This window comes from Stegostoma tigrinum, chromosome 4, assembly GCF_030684315.1.
Source record: "Stegostoma tigrinum isolate sSteTig4 chromosome 4, sSteTig4.hap1, whole genome shotgun sequence".
NCBI classification, from domain to species: Eukaryota; Metazoa; Chordata; class Chondrichthyes; order Orectolobiformes; family Stegostomatidae; genus Stegostoma; species Stegostoma tigrinum.
In genome coordinates, this window is record NC_081357.1 from 39246811 (window position 1) to 39259064 (window position 12254).

At 42.9% G+C, this 12254-nt stretch overlaps 1 protein-coding gene across 1 annotated transcript in view; it reads left to right on the plus strand.

The window, feature by feature from the left end:
- The first annotated feature begins 6803 nt into the window (after nt 1–6803).
- LOC125452234 (uncharacterized protein C6orf163-like) overlaps nt 6804–12254 on the plus strand; it is a 30185-nt gene continuing 24734 nt past the window's right edge. Inside the window, exon 1 of the mRNA XM_048530405.2 lies at nt 6804–7122. Coding sequence (XP_048386362.1) covers nt 6813–7122 — 310 coding nt within the window. The 5' untranslated portion in view covers nt 6804–6812. The remainder of the gene's footprint in view (nt 7123–12254) is intronic.

Genomic DNA, 12254 nt, shown 5'->3' on the forward strand with positions numbered 1-12254 from the left:
GAATTACTTATAGGTGACAGTAAAATGATAGATTATTCATTGAGAGCATCTAATTTTAAAATTATTTTTGTCAGCAATGTTGAATATATGGCACGATGATTAGCCCTGCTGCCTCACAGCACCACGATCTTGGGTACAATTCCACCTTCAGACAACTGTCTGTATGAAGTTTGTACGTTTTCCCCATGTGTGTGGGTTTCCTCTGGGTATTCTGGTTTCCTCCTGCAGTCCAAAGATGTGCAGGTTAGGTGGATTGGCCATGCTAAATTGTCCCATAGTGTCCAGGAATATGCAGGCTGGTTGGATTAGCCATAGGAAATGAAGGGTTATAGGGATAGGGTAAGGAGCTGAGTCTGGGTGGAATGCTGTTTGGAGGGTCTGTACAGACTCAATGGGCTGAATGGCTTGCTTCCACACTATAGGGGTTCTGTGGTATTATACTCAGTCCTCTCTGAGTCATTGTGTTAGAATGTAAATAGCAGAAGCCCAAACAATGGTTGTTGTGGCACTTTGGTAATTATACTCTGCTACATTGAAAATGGCCTGTGAATTCCTGCTCTGTTTTCTGCCATTCACCAACTCTCAAACCATCCTAATATTATTCTCCTGTCTAATGAGTCCCAATTTTGCATCATAACCTAATGTGATACCTTATCAAATACTTCACAAAAATCCAAACAACATCATAATCACTGCTTCCCCCTTATCTATCTTAGTTACATCCTCAAAAAAACTCAGCAGATTTGTCGACCAAATTTCTCTTCCACGTTGACCCACAAAATAACTATGATTTTCTCAGTGTTTCCTTAATTCATCCTGAATAATAAATTGAACGATTTTCCTTATCACTGACGCCAAGCACCAGATTTTAAGAGACTTAATGTACCTATGGATTTTGATGTGTCATTGTGCTTATCTTTCTGAGATATGCACTTTAGTATCCTCAATGTTAGATTTTAAGAAGTTTGATTGAACGGAATGTTTTGCTGTTCAAGGTTGTTTATCTCACTGAGATATGCATTTTAGTATGATAAATATTAGATTTTAAGAAGTTTGATTGAATTGGATATTTTGCTGTTCAAGGTTGCTTTTCTCACTGAGATATGCACTTTAGTAAGACCCTCAGTAGATTTTAAGCAGTTTGATTGATTTGAATGCTTTGCTGTTCACGGTTGCTTTTCTCAATGAGGTATGCAGTTTAGTGTGATCTGCATCTGATTTTAAGAGATTTGATGGACTTAGTGATTTTGATGCACCAATGTGCTTATCTCACTGAGATGCACACTTCAGTACGATCAGCTTACTTCACTGAGATACACACTTCAGTTACTGGTTTCCTCTCTTCCTCCTATCCTGTGTAATGGAGTTGTTTTTGTAATCTTCCAATCCATCAGGACCATTCTAAAATCTAAGGAATTCTGGAAAAGTTAAACCTCTATTGCCACTTCTTTTAAAACCCCAGGATGTAGACCACCAGATCCATGGGACTGGTCAGAATTTAGATTGCCCCTGTAGGTTGACTGGCAGGACTGGAGTGAGCATTTGCCACATAGTTTGGAGTGCTACAGTTTGCACAAGACTCAAACCTCTTAAAAAAATCTGACTAACATCAATGACAAACAAATTATTATTATGTTGTTTGTCAGACCCTGCTCTACCCAAATTTTTGACAACTGTTTTTGAAGGTAATGGTCTCTGTTATCGAAAAAAGATGCATTTATTGGTTGTACAGCTTCTTTAGTGCCCTGAAGGCATGTTAAGAAGCTACCCAAATGTAAATTGTTAATTCTTTTCCTGAAAGTAGCTCAGAAACTTGCTGTTTGTGACCGAACTTGCCCCACAAAAAATTGCAGATTTTTTAACAATGTGATAACGTGGGAACCATAATGTGTAGCAAACATAAAGTTTGGAGAATCTGGCTGGCAGGGCAGGAATGTCTTAAGAAATAGCTCTGCCTAATTGATGGACTTCCCAGACAAATATCATAGAGGCCAACAGATAGAGCAAGGCCTTTGACCCATCGAGTCTGCACTGGTCACCTATTCTAATCCAATTCTGCTGCACCTGGCACACAGCCTTGTATGCCTTGTCATTTGCAAGTGCACATCTAAACGTTTAAATGTTATGAGGGTTTCTCCTCTATCACTCTTACAGGTTAGTGAGTTCCAGATTCCCACCATCCTCTGGGTGAAAATGTTTTTTGTCACATCTCCTCTAAATCGTCTGTTCCTTCCCATCAATCTTTACTCCCGGTCACCCAATTCTTCCAGCAAGGCAAAAAGTTTCTGCCTCATAATTTTATACATCTCAATCATGTTGCCTCCACGACCCCCCTCAGTATCCTCTGAGCCAGTCTGTCCAATCTCTCTTCATAACTAAAACTCTCCAGACCAGGCAACTCCTGGTAAATCTCCTCTGCATCCTCTCCAGTGATATCACATCCTTCCTCTAATGTCGATTCCAGAACTGAACAGAGTACTGTAGCTTTGGCTTAGCCAACGTTTTGTACAGTTGCAGCGTAACCTCCCCGCTCTTAAATTCTGTGCCTCAACTAATAAAGGCAAATATCTCTTGTGCTTTCTTAACCACTTTACCAAACCGTTCTGCAACCTTAAGGGACTGGTGTACATGTACACCAAGGTTCCTCAGCGCTTCCCAGGGTTCTACCACCTATTATGTATTCCCTTGCATTGTTTGTCCTGCCCAAGCGCACCACCTGGACTTACCCAGACTGAATTCCATTTGCCACTGATCAGCCCATCGGTATCCTGTAAACTAAGGCTATCACCCTTGCTGTTCACCACCCCTCATTCTTTTTAGACAAAGTAATCAAGGGGTAGATGCAAATGTGAAATTCAAAATGCAAACAGATCTCATTGACTGGCAGAGGAGGCTCAAGGGATGGTGCTGCTAACATTATTTATTACGGTTGATGGCAACACTTTTAATAGGAGACTCTAAGTGAAAGGTTGGTACAGGAGAGTTTTGGCGTCTCTAATGGCAAAAGTTTCAGAATTTTACCAAGATGTTACCAAAGACCGTGTGCGTAATAATGTGTATTGCACATTATTATTAGCCAGTGCTTCAAATTGGAGATGACTTGATAACAGGACTATTGGTAGTTTTACCAACTGAACTGATGTATTCAGAGCTGCATAAAACATATATATCAGCATGAAGCTGATAGGTTTCCACATATTTAAACGTCAAGTCATATGGAGATAATGCAGGAAAATAGTGCCGAAGTAGAAAACCAGCGTGTTCTCGGTGAATGGCAGTGCAGGTTTGAAGGGCTGAATGGCCTATTCCTGCCCCTGTTTCTGAACAGTCTCATATTCTTGCTGTAATGAATTTCTTAAACTAAAACTATCTACACACAACAGCCACCAGAGGGAGTAAAAGTGCTAACTTCATGTTTAAAAGTCTTATTCAGAATGGAATGGGGCAACTGTCGGCAGATGTCGGAAGTCTTACTTAAAATGCAGAGAAAGGTTGAGAAGCTCAGGGTAGAAAACATGCATGGGGAGAGAAAAATGCAGCAAATATTTCATGGATTTTATTCCTCCACAGGAGTTTCCCAACCTGCTGAATATTTCCTGAGATAATAGGAACTGCAGATGCTGCAGAATCTGAGATAACAAGGTGTAGAGCTGGATGAACACAGCCGGCCAAGCAGCACCAGAGAAGCAGGAAAGCTGACGTTTCGGGCCTGCTGAATACTTCCAGTGTTTTTGCTTATTATGAAGAACAGAATTGGCACTGAATGGAAAACAGCTCACCAGCAGAAATAGCTTTAGCCCATTGGGTAATTTCAAAAACTCAGTTGGCGTTCGCTCCTGCTCTTAACTCCCCTCCTTTTTCTCTCCCTCACAGACTCACCTCAATCTTTTGAAAGGAAAATCCTCCTCAACAAATCTATTAATTTTTGAGGGAGTATCTGGCAGGGCAGATAAGAAGAGTTTGCATTGAGATTTTCAGCAGGCATTTGATAAAGTGTCAAGTGAAGTAATATACAGTAGTGGCATGGATTGAGATGTTGGCAAACAGGAACAAAACGGAGCCGGAATAAATGGGTCATTTGCAGGATAGAAGACTGCAATTGTTGGGCTGTCAGCTATTTACAATCTATATCAACGATTAACTGACCCAAAATAAGGCACAAAATTGGCTGAGGGATCAGAAGCAGATTTTTTGGGGGCGGGGGAGCTAGAAGAAAGTTTGTAGTGGACCTTCAGGAATCAGTATTGGACCTTTTGCTTTTCTTCATGTTATTGATCGAGATCTTGAGGATCTCATTGAAAGGTACAATTCCAAAGTTTGTGGATGGCACAAGACTTGGGAGAATTGTAAACAGTGAGGAGAATGATTTATTGACATCAAAAGGACATTGACACATTGGCGGAGTGGGTGAATAGATGGCAAGTGAAGTTCAATACATAGTGGAGGCAATGGCCTAGTGGAATTATAACTAGACTGCTAATCTAGAGATGCAGATAGCGTTCAGGGGACCTGGGTTCAAAATCCTGCCATGGCAGATGGTGGAATTTAATTCAATTTTAAATATCTGTAATTAAGAATCTAATGATGGCCGTGAATCCATTGTCAATTGTTGGAAAGATCATCTGGTTCACTGATGTCCTTTAGGGAAGGAAACTGCCATCCTTACCTGATCTGGTCTACATGTGACTCCAGACCCATAGCAATGTGGTTGATTCTGAACTGCCCTCTGGGAAATTAGGGATGGTCAATAAGTGCTGCCTAGCCAGTGATGCCCACATCCTGTTCATGAATTTTAAAGACAGTGTGAAAGTATTATGGACACAGTAGGAACTGCCAATGCTGAAGAATCTGAGAGAACAGGATGTAGACCTGGATGAACACAGCAGGCCAAGCAGCATCAGAGGAGCAGGAAAGCTGATGTTTTGTGTTGAGACCCTTCTTCAGAAAATGAAGGTGTATGCTTTGGCAGAAAGAACAGAGGAAGAGTGACAGTGTAAGATAAAGGGCGCTATTCTAAAGGGTGTGCAAGAATTAAGATACCTGGATGTATATGTGCATAAGTCATTAAAGGTAGCTGGACAGGTAGAGAAAGTTGTTTCTGAAATATACAGCATTACAGGCTTCATAAATAGACCATAGAATACAAGAGCAGGGAGGCTATGATGAACAGGACACTGGTTAGACATCAGCTGTGTGCAGTTGTGGGCATTACACTATAGGAAGGATCTGAATAGTATGAAGAGAGTTTTTTTGAGAATGGTTGCAGGGATAAGACATTTGAAGATAGGTCAGAAAAGTTGGGTCTGTTTTCCTTGGACTGGAGAATGCTACGAGGACATTTGAAAGAAGTTTTTAGAGTCATGGGGTTCCGGACTGAGTAGATGCAGAGACATTTTTCCAGCACTTAAATGGATTGAGAAGTTTGCTTTTTTAAAGGAAGTGAATATGAGATGAGTAAAAGCTTTTTCACAGAAGCTGTTGGTTTGTGAGAGGACACAGCTACTGGATTTTCAGAATTTTGCAGATACGTTGCTGATGATATTTCTCCAGGGATGTGAAGTGTCTGCTGTACATTATCTATCTCCCTGAATCACAAAGGAGGACTGTAGCCTGGTAGACCATGAGCTTGGTGCTGTGTTTGAGGTCTTTGTCATCTAACATTAGGCTGCACTGGAACACTGAAGGGCACATGGAGTTCTGCTGTTAATGACTGCCCTTCATGATAGTGGGCACCCACAGTATGAGAAGTAATTCATGGTGTTCAATGGCTTGCCATTGATCTTAATTGGCACAAACCAGGACATGAGGATATACTCTCCAGTATAAGTGCAGCTCCAACAATACTCAAGAGACTTGACACCATCCAGGACAAAGCTGCCCACTTGACTGGCACCACATCCACCATCTTCAATATTCACACCTTCAACCACCATTGCAGTTTCAGCAGTATGTACTATCTGCAAAATATAACGCAGTAACCCACCAAGGCTCCTAACAAAGCACCTTCCCCGTCCATGATTACTACCATCTTGAAGGTCAAGAGCGACAGACGCATGAGAACACAGTATTTCCAAGTCCCTTTCCAAGCCACACACAACCCTGACTTAGAACTATATCACCATTCCTCCACAGTTGCTGGATCAAAATCCGAGAACTCCCTTAACACTGCTGTAAGTGAAGCTACACCATATGGGACTGTAAGTTTAAGAAAGCAGCTCACCACCACGGGCAGTTAGGCATGGGAAGTAAATGCTGACTTAGCCACTGAACTCACGTCCCATCAATAAATACAGACTGTAGAAGATCACCCTTGACCACACTGAATTGGACGGGGGTTTGAAGAGATTGTCTGCTCTTCCGCTACTATCCTTATCACCGCTCCTTCCCCGCGCCCGTCAATTACAATCCATCCTTCTTCCCCTCTTGTTATCTTCCTTTCCCTCCCCACCATTCCACCATTACTTATTTCGCCCTTTTTCCCCCTGCTCCTTTTTTCTCTTTACCTTCCCAATCCAACCTCAGGTTTCCTCTTTACCCACCCCCCTATTCCTTCGGTCCCCTTCTCGTTTCGCTCCTTTCTCTCCCTACCCTTTTCTGATAACCCCCAGCCCGCAAGCCCCGGACCCCTGACCCCGTCCTTCCACCCCTCTCTCTCTCTCTCTCTGTGCTGGTCTCTAACCTACTCTCCCTCACCCACACTATCTGCCTGTCAGTCTCCATTTGTTACTGTCCAGATCACTGTAGCAACGTCACTGTGACAACTGCTGGACTTTAATCTGCACCCGTTTCCCTGGTAACCGTGACTCACTTGTATGTCTCGTGCACCAGACATCAACATTTTTAAGTCTACCGAGCCCCGAGATGAGCTTTTCGTTTGCATCTTGGATAGTATCCCATTTGTACGGTTGGACGAGTTAGTTGGAAGGAAGCTCATTCCACCCTCCTTATTTAGTTTCTCCTTATATTTACATGTATGGTCCCTGATGGACACTTGGTGTTTTAATATCGCATCCAGGAAGTCTCTGCTGGTGACCCCAGATAGGGGGGTCCGGGGGCTGCCCACCTGGTACAAGACGCCAACTCATGCTTTAGTTCAACTAGACGCCCACAAGTGTATACTGGGTAAGAGCTGCAAATGGTGCACCCAAACCAGGGGAGAGGTGTGTGAAGCTGCAGTGTGTGTGTGTGTGTGTGTGTGTGTGTGTGAAGCTGCAGTGTGTGTGAAGCTGCAGTGTGTGTGTGTGTGTGTGTGTGTGTGTGTGTGAAGCTGCAGTGTGTGTGTGAAGCTGCAATGTGTGTGTGTGAAGCTGCAGTGTGTGTGTGTGTGTGAAGCTGCAGTGTGTGTGTGAAGCTGCAGTGTGTGTGAAGCTGCAGTGTGTGTGTGTGTGTGTGTGTGTGAAGCTGCAGTGTGTGTGTGTGAAGGTGCAGTGTGTGTGTGAAGCTGCAGTGTGTGTGTGTGAAGCTGCAGTGTGTGTGTGTGTGAAGCTGCAGTGTGTGTGTGTGTGCGTGTGAAGCTGCAGTGTGTGTGAAGCTGCAGTGTGTGTGTGTGTGTGAAGCTGCAGTGTGTGTGAAGCTGCAGTGTGTGTGAAGCTGCAGTGTGTGTGTGTGAAGCTGCAGTGTATGTGAAGCTGCAATGTGTGTGTGTGTGTGTGTGTGTGAAGCTGCAGTGTGTGTGTGTGAAGCTGCAGTGTGTGTGTGTGTGTGTGTGTGTGAAGCTGCAGTGTGTGTGTGAAGCTGCAGTGTGTGTGAAGTTGCAGTGTGTGTGTGTGTGTGTGTGTGTGTGAAGCTGCAGTGTGTGAAGCTGCAGTGTGTGTGAAGCTGCAATGTGTGTGTGTGTGTGTGAAGCTGCAGTGTGTGTGAAGCTGCAATGTGTGTGTGTGTGTGTGAAGCTGCAGTGTGTGTGTGTGAAGCTGCAGTGTGTGTGTGTGTGTGAAGCTGCAGTGTGTGTGAGGTTGCAGTGTGTGTGTGTGTGTGTGTGTGTGAAGCTGCAGTGTGTGTGTGTGTGTGAAGCTGCAGTGTGTGTGTGTGAAGGTGCAGTGTGTGTGAAGCTGCAGTGTGTGTGTGTGTGTGTGTGTGAAGCTGCAGTGTGTGTGAAGCTGCAGTGTGTGTGTGAAGCTGCAGTGTGTGTGAAGTTGCAGTGTGTGTGTGTGTGTGTGTGTGTGTGTGAAGCTGCAGTGTGTGAAGCTGCAGTGTGTGTGAAGCTGCAGTGTGTGTGTGTGTGAAGCTGCAGTGTGTGAGGTTGCAGTGTGTGTGTGTGTGTGTGTGAAGCTGCAGTGTGTGTGTGTGAAGGTGCAGTGTGTGTGAAGCTGCAGTGTGTGTGTGTGTGTGTGTGTGTGTGTGTGTGTGAAGCTGCAGTGTGTGTGAAGCTGCAGTGTGTGTGTGAAGCTGCAGTGTGTGTGAAGTTGCAGTGTGTGTGTGTGTGTGTGTGTGTGAAGCTGCAGTGTGTGTGAAGCTGCAGTGTGTGTGTGAAGCTGCAGTGTGTGTGAAGCTGCAGTGTGTGTGTGTGTGAAGCTGCGGTGTGTGTGTGAAGCTGCAGTGTGTGTGAAGCTGCAGTGTGTGTGAAGCTGCAATGTCTGTGTGTGCTGTCGAAGCTGCAGTGTGTGTGTGTTTGTGCTGGTTATAGAGGGGCACGGTGGAGAACTGGAGCTGATTTGTCTGATCACCCTCAGCCTGCTCCAGGCTCACTGGGACACCCGGTTTCATCCCATGCGGAGCTTGATCGGGTTTTCAGAATGTGCATTTAGGAACACACGCAGAACAGGCTTATTTACAAAGGTTTGGGCAGATTTGCCTGTTTTCCTCAGCGCGGTTGAACGGCCATTCATTTCTTCAGAAATCTTGGATTCATCAAAACTGCGCAGCTCGCTAACTCCGTCTCGTTATTCACGTCGTGTTGCCAATTCCTCGCAAACTGAGAACATTTTCTTAAACATGATCATGCTGGTCAAATAATCACTGCAGAAAGCTAACTGCTAAGGTTATTACATACTTAACGGTTGCACTAAACAATGAATATACAGTTAATATGCAAAATAATTGTACAACGGTAGGTTACACTTCGTTGGTTAAAAATGTGTTGTCCCTGATAATAATTACACCTGCACATGCTTGAGTAAATATCTTATCTTCACTATCAGTTTTGCCATTGATGTGATGAATCAAACATTTAATCTTTTGCTCAGATTTTGAAGAACAAGTTCAACAGTTTCTCTTTAACCATATAAGATGTCAAATTGTTCTCGAATCCACTGCATTTTCTTTCAAGTACCTCCTGTCCTTGGGAGCATGGTCTGAAAAGCATGGTTAGCAATCCCATGTTCTTTGATGGTACTGAGTTCCATTTCTCCATCTCTCTGCCTTGATCTCAAATGCCATCCTGCTGTTAGACTGCCTGTCCAGAATAAAGAATGACATGATCTGTAACCTCATCCTGCTCAGTCATTGTGAAGGCTGGGGTATGCTCTTCAGTCGCCAGCACAGATTTCATTCCCTTCTTATTGATTTGATCCCACATTAGTCACTCATGGACTCACCTATCCAACCATTAATCTTAATATTTGATTAATAGAACATAGAAAACAATACAGCTCAGGAGCAGGCCCTTCAGCCCACTGTGTCTGTCCTGAACATGACACCGGGTTAAACTGAACACATCTGCCTGTGCATGGCTCATGTCCCTCTATACACTTCCTGTTCATGTGTCTGTCTAAATGCCTCTTAAAAGTTGCTTGTGTATCTGGTTCTACCACCCACCCCCCCCCCCACCCCCGGCCCCCAAGCCGCACGTCCTACCCCTAGATAATGAAATCCCACATCCTACCTATCAGTAAGATTGCTCACATAGCACTCTATAAGATTGCCTGCCGTCTTCCATCCATTTCAACGCTTTCTTCTCTGAAACCCAATTCCATGTTGTCCTAATCTTAATGAAATATTACTATCATACTTTATAGTACAGTACTATTTTCCTTGGGATCTCCTATTCTTAAACCCAGATAAAATTCAGATTATTAAAAAGCCTGCCTGTTCCGTAACAATTTCCATTAACTCCTAATTCCCCAACACATCACACATAAGATCTGACTTTACCTATAAATCTGCATACTGTTTGGTTACATCACTGCTCCTCTAACCTTATTTATCAAACACACTGTGATTTTGAGGTGCTCAAGTGGCACATTGGGTAGTATCCCTGTCTTAATATCCATCACTCCTGAATATAACACATATGTAAAAGTACATGTTACCACAGCAACCTGGAATCCCTGAGTGAACTGTAACACATCACCACCCTTAGTTCTATCTTTTGTGGCTGAGCATCCAGTCATTCTATAGAATTTTCTCTTCACTGATCCATTTTCCTCTTCAAATCTTTTGAACAATCTCTACATCCAGCTAATGTAGGTTGTCTCCTCCAACTTTGATATTCAGTATCTGTTTCCTTCAATGTACTTGTGAAGATCCAGCAACTATGTCTTGTTTTAAAGTAATTACAAAGTCACAAAGTTGATCAATAAACACTATTGTGATGTAACGCGGCTTACCACTCCAGTTGAAAATTAACTAGCAAATAAAGGAACTAACATTCACATTATGTTCTTCTATTATTTCCAAACTGTTGTTGTCATTGTGTTCTTCAAACCTGCTGTAGCCAAATGTGTTGAACCTGAATTCATTCCATTTTAATTATTTCTGTAGAATATCTAAAACATATTAAATGATTATAAATTATTTCACAGCCTTGTATAATTTCTGCCTTTTGCAATGAGATTAAAAGAGAAACCATACAATAGAATTTTTGCTGTGCACTGAATGTCGCTGAATGCTAAAGAGTGATGTTGGCTGCATTCTATCTGGGTGTATAACATCTGCTCTGCCAGGACAGTAAGAAGCTACAGAAAGTTGTACACGCAGCCCAGACCATCATGAAAGCCAACCTCCCATCCATGGAGAGAGAGAGATAATGGGAACTGCAGATGCTGGAGAATTCCAAGATAATAAAATGTGAGGCCGGATGAACACAGCAGGCCAAGCAGCATCTCAGGAGCACAAAAGCTGACGTTTCGGGCCTAGACCCTTGGACACCACGTGCACTTCTCTTTGCCATGAAAAGGCTGTCAACACCATCAAAATCCCCTTCCATCCCAGTGATACTCTGTTTCAACCTCTTCCGTCAGGCATAAGATACAGAAGCTTGAACAGGCACCAACAGGTTCAAGAACAGCTTCTTCCCTGCAGTTCTGAGACTGCTGAATGGACTTCTCTAATTTCAAATCTAGTGTTGATCTTGCTTTTGGGCACCTCCTGGGCAGCTGTAACCTTGCATGCCTCACTCTGCTTAAACACCCTATGATCTGTGTGTCCTTGAATGTTATGATCTACCCTTAATGCTCGCGAAACAAAACATTTCAATGTACTTAGGTACATATGACAACAATAAATCAAATCAAATCAATCATTGACAATTAATTTTTGCAATATGCTTGTGGATTCTATCATGCCAGTCCCTTTTTGGTTGTATCGTAACCAGGGTCATACAAATGCAATGTGTCTTTGACTGTAGTAGCGTGTATGTGCTTTACTTTGTGTTGCCATGTCCAGATAGCATTTATGTTTTCCTTAAAAATTCATTCTCATGTCAAAATTTGTTTAATGTGGACACACTGATGGACTCTCAATATGTTGTCAATGATCACATGATGCCACGAAAGCCACAGACAATCTGCACCCCCCAGCTGGAGTGATTTTCAAGGAAACTGTTGCACCTCTTTATGCCTGTGATGGCACTAACAACTCCAATAATCAGCTATAAAAATGCGATAGCCTTTCGCAAAGGGGCATCAAATCCCACTTCATTTGCTGAATGCCTCACCAGCAATCTCAATTATGTGACTGAAACTGCTGGTTTTTTAACATCTTCAAATTATACAGTTTTCACTCTGTTCATGATTCTGTTTTGAACATCAGAAGAGAAAACTGCCGCCTGCTTCAATTTATCGAAAAGTTCTTAATTCTCGCAATAATAATGTCACCTGAAAAGTGAACAAATTTTCCACCCTACAAGAGCGATATTACTGCTACTTTAACTACAATTCAACCGTATCCAAGCTTATATAAAATGTTCAATATTGACTTACTTGACTCTATTTCACATGAATTAATGTTAGTGCCTTTGATTCTTCTTTCAGTCATTAGTAAATTCTTTTTACTTTTCTTTTCGTTCTTCTTGCGTCAATATGTGTACGTGTCTGCAC